At 36.3% G+C, this 20,626-nt stretch overlaps 1 protein-coding gene across 4 annotated transcripts in view; it reads left to right on the plus strand.

Moving 5' to 3' along the window:
* The window catches only part of LOC5569059, a 288,587-nt gene that overhangs the window by 27,362 nt on the left and 240,599 nt on the right, over nt 1-20,626 (plus strand). For all 4 annotated transcript variants that reach the window (XM_021843203.1, XM_021843205.1, XM_021843206.1 and 1 more), the window contains one exon: nt 10,182-10,323. In XM_021843203.1, the coding sequence (XP_021698895.1) occupies nt 10,182-10,323 (142 nt within the window). The remainder of the gene's footprint in view (nt 1-10,181; nt 10,324-20,626) is intronic.

Below are 20,626 nucleotides of genomic sequence, written 5' to 3' on the forward strand. Positions count from 1 at the left end.
AACATCATCACCATCATACAGAGCCGCCTATCATACATACAGTCAGTGACATAAGTTAGTAACCAAATGCTGTTTATTCATACAAAATACTCAAGTTTGGGGTGCTGTATCTCAGCTTCTGGTAGAATCAGCTGAAAATTGGATGACAAACTACAAATAACTTGAAGTTTTGCCTGTGAAGGAATTATTACATCGCAGTCATTTTCCATAGAGTTTCAGAGGGTTGTTCAAAGACAAAAGTAAGTAACCGAGAGACTTTTTTATTTAATTCGAAAATGGTAAGTTGTGGGTTGTTAGTCTGTTTGACAAAGTTGTTCAATTTCAGAAGTCACACAAATTTGCAGAACAAACCAACTTTCCAAGACTTACCATTATCGAATTAAGTTAAAAAGTCTCTCGGTTACTTACTTTTGTCTTTGAACAACCCTCTGCAACTCTATGGAAAATGACTGCAATGTAATAATTCCTTTACTAGCAAAACTTGAAGTTATTTGTAGTTCATCATCCAAATTTCAGCCAATTTGGACTACCAGAAGATGAGGTACAGCCCCCCAAACTTGAGCATTTTGTATGGAAAAACAGCATTTGGTTACCGTAAAACGGGGTAACTTTGATAATGCGGGTAACTTTGATAGTGCGAGATCCACAACATACTAAACGATTCAACAAAAAAAAATTCTGTTAATCAGTTAAGCAAAACGAATGCAAATGTTAAGAGTATTAGTATGACACGTCATGTCAAAGCTGTTTTCGTTGGAATCAAGTACATTTGAAGATGTTCATGCAAATATTAAAAATTTGTGAGATTTTAGCATTTCTGAAACGCTTACAAACAAGTTCTACGACCACTATTTGATGAAATCATAATGAGTTCGTCACTTATTCTTGACAGCCTAGTTATAGTAGAACATGAATTCGGTCTCAAATCTCTTAGCGAAAATCATTTTTGCAAACTGGGGTCATTTTTGTAATCTAAGTAAGAAATTTCCATATAGCAATAAACGCCTAGAAGTATGCAACGCCCTATAAATGTACCGTAATTCATTCAATTTTGTTCGATTTGTACTCCATTATCAAAGTTACCCCAAAACAAAAAACCGACTTTCGAAAAATTATATATTCATTAAGAATAAATCTTTTGGAAATCTGTCAACTGCAATCGATAGCTAGGATGCCAGTACTTGTTTTAAAAATATAAATTATAATTCTTGGAAACAGCATGCATAAATATTCAAGTTTTCTTCTAAAAAAACTATCAAAGTTACCCCCGTTTTGCGGTACTAACTTACGTCACTGACTGTAATTAAACCGAAATCACGGTTCTTCAAAATACATAGTTTAGACTAAACCATGTTTATGTATCCAGTGTTTCGGATATAAACAGTTTCTATCATTTAAAAAGTGCCAACACCTTTAAGAATTTCATCAGATCGTTGATGTTTTAAAACTTTTCATCACAATGTTGCTGAACTAGAGGGCTACATGATATATTTAGAAGGCATGCTTCTAGATTCTCTCTCATATGAGAAAATGAACAGTTAAAAAATATGTACAAAACGAAAAACAGATTCACATCAGGTTAATGAAATCAGCTCATAAATATTTGTTTTTTCATTTCCTATATTTAAACTACCATAGATGATGATTTTCGCTTTTTTATGGGTCATACGTTTGTATGTTAATATTCCATTGTAATACAATGATATGGTATTCATTTTCCATGAGTTTCAGCTTGGGAACAAAGTTACTCTGATGCTGCGGGTTATTGTGCAAGTGGTGCTAAATTGCCTTCAAAGTTATCTCATTTTACAACCCCCACCCCACCCCACTTAGACCCGCTGCAGCGGAACAGTATGGTATTATTTGTATAATAATTAGTTTTATTCAGTATGCTTGGTATGCCAATCAAGGAATAGTTTAATCGGATAGCATGTAAGTTCTTGCATTGCTGAAACTAATTAATTCTAAAACTTGTCCGTTTCATAGCCGCTAAGCAGACACTAGCTAAAGGAAACTGACTTCAAGAAACTTCGAACAGCAGTTCGCTGCATATGTCTGGCCACAGTTGTGGAGAGCAAATAGAAAGGCATTGCCACCAACATAGCTGGCTCACTCAATTAAGATCGAACCCCAATAGCAAGATGTGCGAGTTGGTCACGATAATTGGAATAAACTTTGCAAAGAATTTTATCCTAGAATGAATTCTGCTAATGGCTGTTCGATGAGAACCAGCAAAAAAAATATATATTTTGCTTTTGGAATCCTTATCTTCAATCTGTCCTCCATTACGCATGATATGGTTCTAACAGCCAACCCCTGCTAAAGATAGTGAAGTTGTGTTTCCACAACTTGAGAAGCTCTCTACTGGTGCGCAATCATTCTCGTTTAGGAGAACAAATCACTGTAAATCTTAATTAATCCTCTTCAGTTCTGTTCTGCGTTGGAAAATTACTTTGGACGGCTCTCTTACAACATTGACATCATGGTTAGTGAAATGGAAATGATTTCTATCCAATGCGCAATGAATGGTTAAAGTACTGAAGGGATGGCTTGAAATTGAGAAAGGATTAGACTCCGATTGAATTATTCATTTCAAACTGTGAATTCCTCGTATATAAACGGAGATTGTTAGAAATTGAATCAACTTTGTTTCTCTGAAAGGGATACGACCAATCGTGGTTGCATAATAGATTCGTTTTTCAAAAATTTGCACGCGTTGTAAATATAAAACATGTATAAAAGTTTTGAATTTCGAATTACAATTTTAATACAATTACAATTACAATAAGAATCACGCAGTGCGCACACATTTTTATTTATTTAAAATTATTTATGTTGCGGAATCAAAATCTTTATCCACCATTCGAAAGTTAAGTGTTTTAAAGACTTAAACAGAATGATTTATTTTATATGGTTTCTGATACTTCACTGAGGCCTTAAGTGTCTTCAAAACTATTCGATTCCTTTTTTCTCATTGTGAACATTGATTGAATGTCATCCCTAAGAAGGGGAACTCAGTTGATTATTGATTCACAGTTCTCTGGGAATGATAATATCCTAAATGTGTTTGTTCATTTGTAAATTAACTTCCAAATTAAGTATTTATGATTCCGACTTTGACCCATTCCCAACTACGTTATCAGTAATTGGAACCATCAAAATCAATATTCATTTCTTCTGGGAGCTGGAAGCGATGAAATGAATCAAATCGATTTCCTCACTCCCCGAAAAGTCAAATTGGCAATCGAAGGAATGTTTTTCCTCATTATAGAGGCTTCGTTGATTGCCCATTTCGTCAATTTGATTTCCATCCTGTGTTTTCCCTAGGGGCCAAATTCGCTTACCAAATGAGCAAAAAGCACGTTGAACCCTGCCTGAACCCGTGTGCCTAAGCCACCGGCTGACTACTGCGTGCAGTTTGATCGTGAGCTCTCTAATGAAGATTTATGGATTCTTCCGTTTGTCAGACACTGATGGGTAAAAATGCAAAATTTATAGCCCCTGTTTTATACCGCTGTGAACGTAAACAAAAAATGAAAACAGCTGTCGGCAACGTATTAGCCCCTGTTTAGCACCAGCACTAACTTCAGTCTAGTTTTAAAGCGGAAAATCAACTTTCTCACGGATTCTAATTAAGTATACGACCAACTTGGCTCATTAAAGCCATCCACGTGGCTCGTTTTCACTCAACCCACATCCGTTGGGAGTTGTGGTTTCGAAATATCCTAGCATGATTCTGTGTTTGATGTGTTGTGTGCCTTGGAGGTGTATCGTGTCAGTTTGCTGTTTTGATATGAAAAGTCAAGCCTTAAGTTTTATATACAGTATTATAATGGCTTTCATCAACGATAGTTATTTCCGTGTCAGTTAATTTTCTGTTTACGAAGGTCTTTCAGGTAAGAAAGCAGAGCAAGAGAAGACAAAATTGATATTTGAAACAACGATTATATCGAAAACTTTGATGACAGTAAAATTGCCATCCAGTGTCGAACGTGATGTTTCTTGGGAGATGATTGTAATTGCTAAAACTCGGTTGAAACGGAAACATATTTAAAACCTGGATCCAAACTTTATAAAGATCCTAACTTTTTTGTTTATCGTAATGATCGAGTTAATGGGGCATGTGGGGGAGTTGCAATCATCATTCATAGGCGTATAAAACATCAATTGATTTCGTCATTTGAAACTAAAGGTTTTGAAACTTTAGGTGTTTCTGTTGAAACACAGCTTAGTAAATATACTTTCATAGCTGCCTATTTGCCTTTCCGCAATTAATGCTCTGGACAGTAAGTTAATTTGCTCCAAACTGACTTGCGAAAATTAACTCGCAATAAGTCAAAAATGTTTGTCATTGGTGACTTTGATTCTCAAATTAATTCTAACGGCAGAATTTTATTTGATGAGTGCTCTTCAGGATATTTGTCAATTCAATACCCTGATAGCCCTACGTGTTTTTCCTCTTCTAGAATCTATCTACGATTGACTTGGTCTTAACCGACTCTAGTCATCTTTGTAGCCAATTAATTACTCATGCTGATTTTGATGCTGATCATGTCCCTGTTACATTTCAAATATCCCATGAAGCGATTCTCAATCCTATCAGCTCCACTTTCAATTATTTTCCAGCCGACTGGAATATATATGAAACGTATATTGACTCTAATCTTGATGCTAACATTTCTTTACAAATAAAACTTGATATTGACAATAATCTTGAAACTTTAACAAATTCCATTGTTAAAGCCAGGAGCATTGCAATTCCAAAATATAAAGTAAAATTTGAATCCGTGATTATAGACGACGATCTTATACTCTTGATCCGCTTTAAAAACGGGCAATTTCAACGCACTCGCGATCCTGCTATGAAAATCATATGGCAGAATTTACAGAAAGAAATCAAGAAACGTTTTGCACAATTAAGAAACAAAAATTTTGAAAATAAAGATTTCTGAATTGGACCCTGGCACTAAGCCCTTTTGGAAATTATCTTAAATTTTGAAAAAAAAAACTCGGAAGCCAATACCGGCATTGAAAGAGGAAAACAAATTATTACTAACGAATTGCGAAAAAGCTCAAAAACTTGCTATGCAGTTTGAAAGCGCGCACAATTTAATTTGGGACTTACTAGTCCAATTGAAAATCAAGTTATTCAGGATTTCGAAAATATTCTCAATCAAAGGAACGTTTTTGAAAATTCCTGGGAGACTGATTTGGCGATGATGGACTTTTCTACATCCTCATCAAGAAACTTCCAGAAAGTAGCTTATCATTCTTAGTTGATATATTTAACAAATGTTTTCAATTAGCATATTTTCCTGACAAATGGAAAAATGCTAAGGTTTTTCCTATTTTAAAACCAGACAAAAATCCTGCAGAAGCTTCTAGCTATCGTCCAATCAGTTTGCTTTCCTCCATCAGTAAACTTTTTGAAAAGGTCATTTTGAACAGAATGATGGCCCACATCAACGAAAATTCAATATTTGCCTATGAACAGTTCGGATTCCGCCATGGGCATTCGACAACTCATCAACTTTTACGTGTAACAAATTTGATACGTTTCAACAAATCGGAAGGCTATTCTACTAGTCTTGCTCTTCTAGACATAGAAAAAGCATTCGACAGTGTTTGGCATGAAGGTTTGATCGTAAAATTAAAAAACTTAAATTTTTCAACATGCATCGTTAGAATAATTAAAAGTTATCTGTCAAATCGTACACTTCAGGTTAATTATCAGAACTCCAGATCTGAAAGACTTCCTGTAAGAGCTGGTGTTCCCCAAGGCAGCATTTTGGGACCAATATTATACAATATTTTCACATCTGACTTACTTGAGTTACCTCAGGGATGTCAAAAATCCTTGTTTGCGGATGATACAGGCCTCTCCGCCAAAGGACGAAGCCTGCGTTTCATCTGTAGTGGAAACAAATGGAAGATTTCTCCTAATGCTTCTAAAACTCAACTCATAATATTCCCACATAAACCAAAAGCTCTTTTTTTAAAAACCTTCAAGTAGACATGTTGTCACGATGAGAGGGGTTCCAATAAATTGGTCAAATGAAGTTAAGTATCTAGGGCTCATGCTAGATCAGAATTTAACTTTCAAAAATCACATTGAGGGCATTCAAGCCAAATGTAATAAATATGTAAAATGTCTCTATCCCCTTATTATTAGAAAATCAAAACTTTGTCTTAAGTACAAGCTTTTGATATTCAAACAAATTTTCAGGCCAGCCATGCTGTATGCCGTACCAATATGGACTAGCTGTTGCATTACCAGGTAGAAAGCTCTGCAGAGAATTCAATATAAAATTTTGAAAATGATTCTGAAGCTTCCTTCCTGGTATAGTACTAATGAGTTACATAGAATATCCAATATTGAAACATTGGAATATATGCCAAATAAAATAAATAATATTTCAGGCAAAAATCTTTACAACCTTTGATTTTCACGATTAATGCGTTATATATTTAGGTTAAGTTAGGTTAAGTAAAAAGAAAGCGGTTTTTTCCCTAATATGCAGGTGAAATCAACTCACCTGTAAAAAATCTGAACTGCTACGTCAAATGGAATGTAATATGTTGTTAACGAAATGTTAATAAACACTTGAATATGTTTTACTTAATTAGGATGATAGTGTTGTCTAACACAGAACAGTTATAAGTAATGAAGGTAATATTTGGAATGATATTTAAAAAGGATAAAAAAAAAGAAAATAATGTGATACCTTACTTAGCGGCCGTGCAAGTATTTAGCCACATCGATACACGGAGTGTGGGTTCGATTCTCGCGGAAAATTTGTTGTCAGCAATGTATTTCGACTGTGCCACTGTGCATTGCATGCTAGTCCATTGTCTAGTGTGGTGCTTTATTCAAAAAGCAAATCGTCCCTTGGACCAGTAATTTTCTTTTCTCGATAGGTAATTTCTGCCCCATTCAATATTTTTTTAAGTTGGCACCTCTGAACATCGTATAATTTCAAAGTTCGAAAATAAATCTGCATAGCTTTATCTACTTTGCAACATTCCTTCAAAACATCATTTCCGTATGCAGAAATCTATCAACCGAAACCAGTCATTCCCGTTCCCTGTTAAATCTATATCATACGATAAGCATTAAAATCTCGTTAACACTCCACCTCGTTCACATCCATCACATTCTCCTGAAGGGTGAAACAACTCCCACCCATTCCGCACCAGACAAATATTCAACCACCATGGAAAACGTTTTCTCAATCAAATCAACATCAGCAAATCTCGGCGAGACGTACCTAGTGCTATGTATTTCCATTCCACCGGAAGAGAGAGGTGGCGGGGAAATGGCGCTACAGTAAACTACGCTCATCGGCGACATCGGCATTGATGAGGACGATGATGGCTAAGGCGGGAAATCGACGAGACACGTTTTCTTATGTGATCAATGTAAATATTTACCTTTTTTTCGCCCATCTCGGTGAGCACGGTTAGCTCATATCCATGCTGAGTGACACGCAAGCGACGCCAATGACAGGCTTCGATGTTTTGCTTTTCTTTCACATTTTCTGAATATTTTCACGCCACTCTGCTCCAACATTGAATGGTTAAGCAAGCATACCTAGCATACAATGGAAATATTTAGTGTATATGCCTTCTTCAGTTGGGATGGAAAGTGTTGAATTTTTATCAGAAATCTTGTTGCTCTGACGAATGAAGGCTATCGAATTTAAAAAAAAAAATATCTGGTTTAAGAGCTATAAGAAGCAAAAATTGATTGGCGCATACATTAATATTGATCCCAATATGCTACCCTATGAAAAACCATCATTCTGAAAATTTACCAGAAGTCTACGATTTAATAGATACCTTTGAATTATTTTAGCTCTATAAGTTGAATTATAACTTTTTTTTGCATTTATACAATTCAACCTCCATGTGCCACTGTCAAATGCTTTGTTTGAACAGGACCAGTTGAATAAATTTTATATTTGTTGTAGCGAATCGAATTCCTTACACGTAGATATTAATGAGTGGTCAAATGTCCTTGCCGAAATTTTTAGTATTATTTTTACTGGAAATTGGTTTTATGTTCACACTTTGACCTGGCAGGGTTTGTCTTAGATACTTACTCAGAATGTTATGCTAGTTTCTGGAAGTTTTTTTTTAATGAAAATGTAAAAAATCATCATCGCATGGCCCAAGTAACCAAATTGCATTTGAATTCGTTTTGTATGCTAATATAGTGCTATTATACAGCTGACATGACCCTTAATAGCCGTATAATAGCCCTGTAATTCATGCATATCAGTCTTCAAAGTAATCATTGGCAAGAATTATCGATAACTAGGGTGCAGAGCTACTTGGGCACTTCCCTGATTCACTTTGGCAGGGGGGGTTTTTCTTGACCGAATCGTCTGAAACTGTGCAATAAGCAGCACTTCAATACGGTGGATATTGTGGTCAAGTATATACTCAGCAGCTTAAAAAAAAACCACTGCCAAAGGGAATCAAAAGTGCCAAAAAGAGGATCCGGCTCCCTATCTTTTTTTCGGCTTCACATTTTGAAAAGTAGTCAACACAATTACTTTTGAATGATCGTTTTCGTTCTAGCCCGGGATGAGACCTTTTTCTAATATCGAGCTCTGAAGAAGGTCCATTAGTGGATTAAGTGGATATGTGAGAGTCATATTAAAATTATGCGCGCCTTCAAAATACTTACCAACTTTTTTATTTTATTTTTAATGTGGCCAAGTTGCTTTCAACAAAAAGCCACTGCCAAAGTGAATTAAAAGTGCCAAGAATTGAATCCGGCTCCCTATTTTTAGTGATTCAGAAAAAAAGCAACTATCTTTATGCGATTATGAAGAAATCTTCTTCTTCTTATTCTGGGCATTTCGTCCTCACTGGGATAGAGCCTGCATCTCAGCTTAGTGTTGAATGAGCACTTCCATAGCAATTAACTGAGAGCTTTCTTTGACAAAGTTGCCATTTTCGCGACAGGCAATCGAACCCAGAAACCTTCAGCATGGCTTTGCTTTATAGCCGCGGTTTCTTCATTATGAAGAAATACTTCTTTATAATAAGCTTGTAAATGATAACGAATGACTTAATTATATCATTTCTTAGTTTCAAGTTATCTGTTATCAAAATTATGGCCTTAAATTGAAAGTAATTTACTACGGATCTTTTAAACTGGTCCTTGAAGCAGTGTGTGGTTCACAGCGGCACATAACTGCAATTATATTATTCATTTAAAATTAAATATTTCTTAGTTATAATATATCTTTAACTCACATGGATAGTTTTCCTCGCTATGACAATAATTGTATAGTGTCTATCTTTCTGCCTCTTCACACTGCAATCTCCGTCAGCCTACAACATTTTATAATAAGCACTTCATTTCATAGATTAATCATAGTTTATCTTGCCTTGAATACACTTAATTCACTCTCCGCTTTAATATGAATCAATCTTTTTATTAACTCCTCGCTATTTCAATTTATAATTATTATTTACTGGTTTAGCTAACAAATAGTTCTTTCATCAATCCAATAGATCTTCCAATACATTTTATTTATCTCCACTATCTTAACTAGTCTCTAACACATCGCTGTAGAAGACAGTTCATCATCGGCCGATAAATAGTCTTAAGGTACAATCACATTCTCCTCTTGTATGTAGTTGCACGCATTAGGACTGTTCTGTAGACTCGGTGCCTCTACAGTGGCCAAGTAGCTTTCAACAAAACACCACTGCCGAAGTGAATCAAAAATGCCAAGAATTGGATCCGGCTCCCTATTTTTAGTGTTTCAGAAAAAAGCAACTATCTTTATGAGATTATGAAGAAATCTTCTTCTTCTTATTATTATTCTGGGCATTTCATCCTCACTGGGATAGAGCCTGCATATAAGCTTAGTGTTGAATGAGCACTTCCATAGCTATTAATTGAGAGCTTTCATTGGCACAGTTGCCATTTTCGCGACAGGCAATTGAACCCAGAAACCTTCAGCATGGCTTTGCTTTATAGTCGCGGTTCCTTCAATATGAAGGAATACTTCTTTATGATAAGCTTGTAAATGATAACGAATGACTTAATTATATCATTTCTTATTTTCAAGTTATCTGTTATCAAAATTATGTCCTTAAATTGAAAGTAAATAACTACACGTTCCTTTAATTTCGTATTTCTTCTTTCTTCTCACTCGCAGGATCCATTCCTAGTGCACCGGAAAACATTACCATTACGTTCCTATCGCCAACCGCGGTTCGAGTTTCATGGCAAACTTCGATGGATCCGCACACGATGCCAGTTGACAAATATGACGTCACCTACAAACCAACCGACGCCAGGTAAGCTAGGCGGGCTCCGAAGAGTCAACGAATGCCGCTACTGCATGGCCTATATACCTCGACTCCTTGCCTATCATCAGCTAGGTGCACTGTATTGCTTTTGCAACGGATTTGTGATGTTTTGTAAAGTTTTTCGACGTTAAACTTAGTTTTGTGCGTTTTTATGTTCAAGTAAAGCACTTTTTTTTATATTTTTCATGACTACATTTCATATAATTATTTATAAGTGTTCTGTGTTAGGCAACACCTACATCCTGTTTGAATAAACTCTTGCCTAAAAATATTGATAATTTTTGATCAAAAGGCGTAGCCGTTACCACAAGGCTCAGGACTGCCCATTCAAATGTTGTTAATCAATAAACCATCGTCCTTGCCTATTACGATAACGTCTGTTATCGTTATCGACGTTATCACAATAAAGTTTCCATCAACTCGGTTTTCATATATGTGCGATACCAGTTGGCGTCCTTTATGTGGAATTCTCCTTCTCCACCAGCAAACAGTAATTTTCCTATTCTTTGTATATAGGTACATAACCATATTAAACAAATCGAACACATCGAACCATTGAACTCGTTATGATAGTATCTTGCCTAGTATCTTACTGTATCGTCCCCGTACGGATTTATCTGCCTCCTAGCGGATCGAACGACCAAACAACAACACACTGACCATAACGACATGCAAAGACAACACACACGTAAAATACAATGACGACGCAATTATGGAAAGCAAACCAACATGGTCATTCCATAACTGTAATGGTAATTGCCTTTTAATGAAAGTCACTGCTGGTCTGTTGTACCTAGTAAAAAAGTGGTAGTTTGAGTTGGATTCGCAGTAGAGTAAAGTGGGGCAAAAGTTTTTTTAAGGCTCCACGATCAATACAAAACAAATACTATAAATGTCATGGTTGTTCGAATAATGATTTTGTAAGAGACTACCACTCCAACTATTATAGAAATCGTTTGAGACTTAAAAATGTTTTTACTAGTTTTTTTTTGTTTTCGCTTAATTTTGCGAAAAATGCTTTTTTTGTATTTTACAATTAACGTAGGGCAAAAATCTAGTGTTTATTTTCCTCCGAACAAATTTTAATGATAATGCATCTTAGAGCTGTTTGATGGAGAATGCACACTAGAATTTTTGCCCCACACTGGTTTCGAACTCTTGTCCTACCGATGAGGCAAAAATTTGTGACAGGCAATCAATTTCAGAACTAATAAAATGGGTTAACATTTCGACACAAGTTTGATTTAAGCAAATTTGTTGCCAATATGTTAAAGGTGTTGTACTTCTTTTATACTGGCTTTTTTTTCTGGAAAGATTGATTATTCCACTTCGAACTTTTGCCTCACCTTACTCTACTACTGGTCACTTTGAATCCAGCAGCTAACGATTCAATTGTGGAAGGGATCACTTATGATGGGCAGATAGAAGAAAATGATGAATGATTAATTACAATGATTGAATATTGGATAGCCAAGGCAGTGGCTATATCGTCCCCTTAAATTAAGTTAACAACAAAAAACTTTCATAGTTCCAAAGTTGCACATCTCAAAATTTTGGTTTTCATGTTATCTAGTTGTAGCATTAAGAAGACGATATGTTATTCTGTGCATTGGATTTTTATTTTTATATCTTTGCCAAGCGAGCGATTCGATTTTCGATTTAGCAAAGCAATTAAATAAACAGAAGGTTTCAATCTAATTTTAAGCACAATAAAAGAAACTATTTAAGGTGCCTTATAATTAACTGAGCAATTATAATTTCTTAAGTGCAACTTCAGGTATCAGAAGGCCGGCTCCAAAGGCACGTTCTCCACCCGATGGAAGAGGAAAGGGAAGGGAAAGATGGAGTGGGGTCCTTTGAAGAGGGAAGATCGCATAAGCGAAATGGGATCATGTAGCTCCATACCGCAATGGGTTCGAACAGCGCCCTAAAAAGGGCACGGCAAAACGCATGAGCGTAAAGAGAGCCTATAGCTCATTACCACAGCGGGTTAAGAATAACAGAATGTCCTGAAGATTCAGGATTCTGAATTCAGTTTCACTTAATAAGTGTTTACCAAATAATGGGAATCGCATTTGCGCAAAAACTGGACAGTTACATATCAGGTAATACGAAGTTCCATAATCGGAGTCACAGTTATCACACACAAATGAGTCAGCTCGCTGAATATTTGCCATGTGATAGTTGAGTCGGCAGTGGCAGTCAGAGAGACTGCAATTCTGCTTTGACATATTTGATAAATACTTCGTCACCCTTGGAGATGGCTCAGTAGTGTACAATTTTGTTTGACGACACGACTCCAAACTATTCCAAACTATTGTGCTGAGTTGCCGCCCAAGAATTTATCTGAAGCTTCACCCAGCACTTCAAAATTGGAATAGCTGGCTCAGGGCCAATGAAGTCATGCGATGCTCCATCGCGAGCTAGCTCATCAGCCAATTCGTTTCCAGTGATGGAAGAATGGCCAGGTACCCATACAAGGTTTACAGAGTTGACTGAGTTCAGTTCCTCAATTTGAGTTCGACATGCGATATCAAGCTTCGACCTTGAGTTGGCCGAAGCAAGAGCTTTTAAAACAGCCTGACTATCTGAACAGAAGTATATGACTTTACCCATTACGCGCTGTTGAAGTGCTGATTGTACTCCACACATAAGAGCAAATACCATGCCCACACAGTTACGGATCACCCACAGTGACGGATCACTTTGGCGTTCAACATTGTATAACTCACTCGAAACATAAACGTTGACGTTAAACATATTTTTTCCCATGTTGTACTATTTGTCTTCTACCATTTGTAATGTTAAGCACAACATTCAACCGCTAAATAACGCTGTAGGGGGGCTGGGGGCAAGAAGGACACCTTAAGATATATAGGTCCAAATCATGGTTGATTAGCACAATTTTTGAAGATTATTCCAGTGTAGGGGCAAGCTCACCTCTTGTTCTAAATGATGTTATCGATAGATTTCAAAAATATAAGAATTACATGATGATTTGAGATTTTTGAAAATGTCCCTTCTTATGAGGTTTTTCAACGAGGCACGGGGCAAGATTGCCACTCGTATGGGGCAAGAAGACCACCAGAGCAAAATGCCACAAATTTTGTGTATTATTATTTCCCCATTTAAACGATAAATTCTAGAGTAAGTAAAGATAAAAACTAAGGGATAAAAGTTGACTTATAGTTAAACAGTAATTTTACGAAATTAATTTAGTTCTCATCATATTTGACTGTAACAATAATAGAAAAAAAATCAGAAACCAATTTGAATGTCCAAGATGGTTTATTTTGATTTTATTTAGTAGGAAGCATTGATTTAATGCAATATTAAACAAGAAAAATAAAAGTTCATGTGATTTTATATGAGAAAATTGCGGTGTCCCTCTTGCCCCATAAGACATACTGTTTTTATATATGTAAAACTTAATGTCAAAAGAACTTTTTCGGAAAAGTTTCCTCACAGCTATATCAAACAATTGAAAATTATCAATACTGTACGGAAAAACAAATGATTTTTGCATTTATTGGGAGTCAAACCTTGTTTTCCAGTCTTACATTCTTATAATATTTCGCATTTTTTTGCATTGGTGAGTTAAATACATTTTTCTATTTTTTTTGTACTAAACATTTTTAACTGTAATATTTACACAACCCTCAATTAGTACTCAATTTATTCTTATCCTGCGTTAAAGATCAAAAAATTGATTTGAACTACGTGAAATTAGAGGTGGCACTTTTGCCCCGGGTGTCCTTCTTGCCCCATGTCCCCCTATTTGACAAATGTTTAGTTGGTACCACACAGCTATTATTATATGGTCGTTTTTTGTAAGAAGTGCCGTCAGCATTCATAAGCTGCCACAGGTAATTAAATTCAAATGTTATAGCATAAAACATGCTCGTTCGCTTCGATTTAGTATGAATTCATCTTTGGAAAACTTTTTTTTCTTGATTGTTGATTCTAAATACCGAATATTAGCACTTTTAACTAGTGATCCATAATATGGGCCAGGACATGATTGTTTACCACGGTTATGGATCACTTCCAAAGAATGTAGATTTCTGCCGTTTAATTCATTGGATTTGACATTTTCAGACAATAGCACTAAGGATAAAACTAATAAAACATCAAGGTTTGTAAATTTCATTTTTTTTCAGACAAAAATGGGTGGAAAACTTGGTGTGAAGCGAAAACAGTTCATGCCTCAGTTACTACAATGCAGTATCACAAAAAAGGACATTTTACCCTTGTTTCCAGCTCTAATACTGCTATTTTTTGCAGTAATATATGGCACATTGTTAACTTTCACCAAACCATGCAATACAGATGCATTTAGTTGAAAATCTCTTGATTTTGCGCACTGATCCGTAATATGTCACAATTTGATCCATAATATGAAAATTGATCCATAATATGGTTTTCAAAAACCGATGCTTTTTTTTATTTTTTTTTTGTAATCCTATGTAAATACTTCACTCAAAACAGTTTACTAACCGAAGTTGTAATTTGAAACGATTCAATTCGTGCTTTTAAATTACAATTTTACGTTTTCCATATCGTTTTATTGAATTTTATAGCTTGCACTCCACACTATTTGATCTATAACTGTGGGGTCATGGTATATTCGCCTGAAAAACGGTGCATTTTCTACCAAATGAGTAAAACTGATTCAGCCTTAGCTCACGGGAGTATACACCAGCACCAGCTCTACCTCCAAGAAGGGAGCCTACAGTGTAACATACTATACTGTTTGACATACTTCTTTCCAAATAGCCAGACGTCCACTCTTCCCGTGAAGGAAATTGTGTGGTAAATGTCCTGTAAGGAAAGTGACAAGCATTTGTGTGATCACTTGGAGCAAGGACAATTGTGTCCCAATTCACCAAAAGTGGAAACAACGAAGTTTGTATAGATCTACGATTCACTGGATTTTTCTCCGGTAGATCCAGTACCCATAAACGGTAAGAGCAAGAAAGTGCTTCTTGTTTAAGATATATGTGTAGTGGCGCAACATTGAAAAGGGCCTCGAGCGCTGCTGTGGGAGTTGTAGAGAACGCACCAGACATCGCCATCAAGCACATCCTTTGGAGATGGCCCAATTTTGATTGGATTGTTCTCACTTTGCCCTTTTGCCACCACACAAGACATCCATACGCCAATATTGGTCGAACAACAGTTGTGCAAATCCATTTGATATACTTGGGTTTGAGGCCCCAAGTTTTACCAATGATTCGCCGGCATTGACCGAAGGCGATGCAAGTTTTTTTTTTATTCTGAAATGAATGGGAGGTGTCCAAAAAAGTTTGGAATCTGGAACGACTCCAACATACATTACATGATCAGTTACATTAATCTCAGTGCCAAAAAGACGTAAAGGTTGAACTCGATCGTGGTTTCGTCTTTCCGTAAAAAGAACAATAGATGTTTTATTCGGGTTAACCGAAAGGCCATATTGGCGACACCAACTCTCGACTACCTGAAGAGCACTTTGCATCAAGTCGAATAGGGTACTTATGCACACTAACTATCAAAGCTAGATAGTCCATAAGTTGGAAAACCGCAGTTATTGAGTTGCCTCAATAGCGTATCTGCTACGAGATTCCACAAAAGTGATGACAAGACTTCTCCTTGGGAGCATCCGCAAAAAAATAATTTTCGAGTCGCTTCTTGACGCAATGTCGAGAAGAGATGTCGGTTTTGAACATTTGATGAGTCCAATTGGTAATCATTGTAGGTAGCCCATGGTTTCGTGCGGCTTCCAACATGGCATCGAAAGACACGTTATCGAAGGCACCCTCAATATCCAAGAAAACACCCAAGCAGTATTGCTTCTGAGCGAATGCTTCTTCGATATTGTATACAACTTACGTATACAAGGTCAGACTGATTGGTCTAAGACTCTTCGCTTCTTCATACGACGCACGCCCTCCTTCTGGGATAAACTTAACAGTAATATCACGCCAGGATCTGGAAATATACCCGGTAGCAAAACTGCTCACAAGTAGCTTTTTCAAAACATGTTTGATAAACTCAAATCCCTTTTGGAGCAGAACAGGATATATCGCATCAGCTCCTTGAGATTTGAAAGGAGCAAAACCAGTGTTGTGAAAAACTTAATTTCTCATAACTCATGCTTGATATTTTTCATGCGTGAGTTGTCAATCGCGCAACTCAGCAGTCAAAAAATCATGGATGAGTTGGCTCACCTTTTTGGCTCATTGTCTCATATTTCCACAGTTTACTCACACACGGCAATAATTTTTTGTTAGTCTGGTAAAATTATGGTAATCCTTTCTAACGTAAACATTCGGGTTTCACGAGTTTTTGACGGGTTTTGCGACAGAATCATTTTTTACGGTTTGAATTGATTGAGTGATTTTGCATCAAAATCTCAGGCGTGAGATTTGCGAAGCAGTTCTCTAAGGGATGGTACACAAATTATGTCACGCTAAATTTCAACTTTTTCGACCCCCTCCCCCCCTTTGTCATACTTTTTGTATGAGTCCTCCGAAAATTTTGTAAGGCTTGTCACACTTGGCTTGACCCCCTCCCCCCCTTGGAGCGTGACGTAATTTGTGCATGACCCCTAATGAGTTTGCTCTCACGGGAGAGCGTATTGATTGAGATTTGAATGTGAGTTTATCAACACTGAGCAAAACTAATGAGTGCCCATTGAATCGATTCAATAGTTAAGATACTGCGAGCCAAAGCCATATACTCATAACTACATGAAAAGACATTTGGTTCATCCGTAGATGCTATGTCCAAACATCCGGGGAAGTGTGTATTCAATAAACATTCTAAAACTTCTTCATCAGAAGTAGTAAACTCACCATTAGGTAAGCGAATTTCTCTCACTTGGTAATCCTTAGATTTTACAAGGATTTTGTTCAGCCGACTAACTTTACTCAAACTGGAAACATTTGTACAAAGGTTTTTCCAGCCGGATCGTTCAGCAGAACGAAGAGCCTTCTTGTAAGCCTTGCGAGCCAACTCGACCGACTGTCATCCAGCTCAACGGCGTCTGTTCCAGCTCTTTCTACATTGTTTCTAAGTCTAGTCAGATTGGAATTTCACCATGGGATACCTCTTGTAGTCTTCAGAGACTACAGAGGACACGCTTCTTCAAAAGCTTCCATAATGTAGGATGTTGTAGTATCAACGGCATCATCCAAATCTCTTGGATTTTCAATGGATGGAGAATATTCATGAAATTTGGTCGCAACCAATTCAATATAGAATTCCCAGTTTGTTGACCGGGGATTCCTAAAACGCAAAGTCTGCGCAGTTACACTTCTTCTCTAGTAGATACCATAAAGGTTGGGCGATTGCCTATGTTAAGTAATCCAAGATCTGCACTACTACAGTATTCCATTAGACTCTTAGATGCTTTGATGTGAAGTTTTGCGAAAAAGTTACACGTCTTCTCAGTGAGAATCGAACTCAACGACTCCCTGATTAGATTATCAGTTCAAATATAAGGCTATAAGGAGCCGAATCCTATTCTTGACACTTTTGATTCACTTTGGCAATGTTTTTTTTTTTGAAAGACACAGAGCTGATATTTGGACACAATATGCGTTGTACTGAAGCGCATCATATTACAATGTTTCAGACAATTCGGCCAAGAAAACCCCCCATGCCAAAGCGAATCATGGAAGTTTCCATAGTTCTGCACCCTACGTTGATTTTTATCAGATTCCAAGCATTGTGACTTCTAGAAAATGCATACACATTTAGAGGAGATGTTATGCCAGGCATATATTGCTTATTGAAATAGTTTTTATTTCTTATTCAGCATCATGCTTTCTCAATTTCATAATCTCCCCCTTTTTGTTATTACAGTCAAAAGGGGCTGTCCATAAAACATGTGGTCATTTATGGGGCCAGCGAAAGTCTGATCAAAAAGCAAATTTCAGATTTCTTGAATAAACGAATTAAAACGAAGAGGGATGGGGATCTGGAAATCAAGAAAAAAAAACAACTTGGTACATAGTGAAACCTCCATGAGTCGATGTTCCATGACTCGATATTGACTCTAGGGACCATACTAAAACCAAATTTTATGGTTATTATTATGGTACCCTCAAACAGCTTTCAACAGCATTTTTGTTCTATGACTTGATATTTCCGTTCAGATATCGATTCATGGAGATTTTACTGTATTTACAGGCCCATTTCATTTCCGATTGTCCTACCTGGATATGTCATATATCTTTTCAGATACATAAAAATTATATACAAAGTAGGTCTTTTGTCAGCCAAAGTATTCACAAGTTGCAACCGATTAAGCCATATAATCATATCGTCTCGCTCAATCATATTACACAGCGTAACAAAAATGGCATTTTTGCGTTTCTCAAGAATCAACTTATGTATCTTTAGTAGATTTGAGGTTGCTGTATCTCCCTTAGTTGCATTAAACACTGTTTTAATTGATGTTTACATGAAATTTAAAGTATGATTCATCAAAAAAGTTTGAGATCCAGTCCACCAAGCATGCAAAATATGATTTCAGCTTTCATCTCTGTCACAATTTGGTTGAAATTGCTCGTTTAAATTTAGATTAAATCGATTATTTCCACATGCTGGCAGTCTGCATACAAAATTCTTCGTTTCTCTTATATGGCAAAATAAATACTTTTCTAAACCATCAAAATATAACTTTTGAGCATCGCAAGTACTATAAACTTTATTGATACGTGTTGTTATACACATGAAGTTTGAACTCTGTGGAAAATTAAGCAAATAAATTTCCATACAAGCTAATAAACTTGCATACAAGTTGCTTGAAATAGCCAAATTTTGCATTTTCTACAGTCAATGTTTCAAAAATTAGACATGCTATGATATTTTGAAACCCTTAATTTAGTATTTTGATACTTGAGACAAACACGTGTTCCGTAGTGTTATTCATTGATTTATGAATACAAATTCCATACAATATATAACATAAAGTGTAAGGTATCGTGTAACGTATCCTTGATTTCCTACAATCCTAATGTATGATTAGATGTAGAGCGAATACTCAGCCATGACAAATGTTTCTACGCATTTTACTATGATACATTGAGGTAAGGTAAACATGATGAATGATTCCAGTCCGGAACTAACGAGTCAAAATTATGATAACATATTCATGGGTGAGCCAAATGTGCGAAATCGTGGAAGAAAACACATATTTTACTTCCTTCTACGGAAGACGATATTCAGCATGAAACTTAACAGACAGTTACATTTGTTAAATGGCAAGCAATCTCACAATCACTCGTTTTGCTGCCCTACAACAAGGAACAGAATAAAAAGTGCACGATCACGTTCCATATTTTGAGTCGTTTGAAAGTGGTATGGTTGCCATTGTGATGGCATTTTCCCCCAGGAGGAGTGTTGCGAAGTGAAGTGGAAACAATCTGTCGAAACGAAAAATTCCTACCATAAATCGTGGCTACTACAATTGATGGACCTGTTTGACCCACTTCAATGGGTGCGGTTTCTGTGAGAGAAAATTTTATTATTAGGAGAAAAACATCCTTTGGCGCTCTTAGTTTTTACCTTGGAGAAGTAAACATTTTGTATTCTGTTTTATGCCACTGGAGATATAATATAGGTATACAAAAAAACACTTCAGGGCCGTGATTAGTAGGAGAACTATTGGTTTTGCAACTCATTTAAAATAATACAACTCATAATGATTTAAATAGAAATTTATTCACGATACGTCTAAAGATAAGTATTTCAGATAAACATGAACGTTACTGATAGGCACAGAAAACGGACATAGTCATAGAAGTTAAAATGAAAAGAATCGGTTGAGGAACGGAGGAGATATAGCTTTCCGAAGTTGAAAATTTTGTATGGGCAACGGCTTTAGTGCATTGTATATGTTCGATACTGTATATTCAAGAATTATCAAAATCTATCCATAGTTCTAAGAGCTATAAATCATAAAAGTTGGACAATGTGGAATATTATTAAAATTATTCATACTAATCCCTTTTCAATTATGTTGTGACTTGCTATAACAGCTAAAACGTGACCTACATTACTCACTTGTTTCAAGCAGTCCTATCGAATTCACCGGTTAGCGTAGAATTGAAAAAAAAACTCCAGAGCCATTCAGAGCGTCGAGTGCATTTGAAATATGTCGGATCGAGAATCAATTAGGGACAGCGCACATATAAGCGATCAATGTTCTATATCCGGCCATGTCAAACTGGTAAATTGATGAGTATTAAAGAAAACATTGGAATCAGATTCACGTTATTGATTTTTTGCATATCGCCTAAAA

The sequence above is a fragment of the Aedes aegypti genome, chromosome 2 (genome assembly GCF_002204515.2).
Source record: "Aedes aegypti strain LVP_AGWG chromosome 2, AaegL5.0 Primary Assembly, whole genome shotgun sequence".
NCBI lineage: Eukaryota > Metazoa > Arthropoda > Insecta > Diptera > Culicidae > Aedes > Aedes aegypti.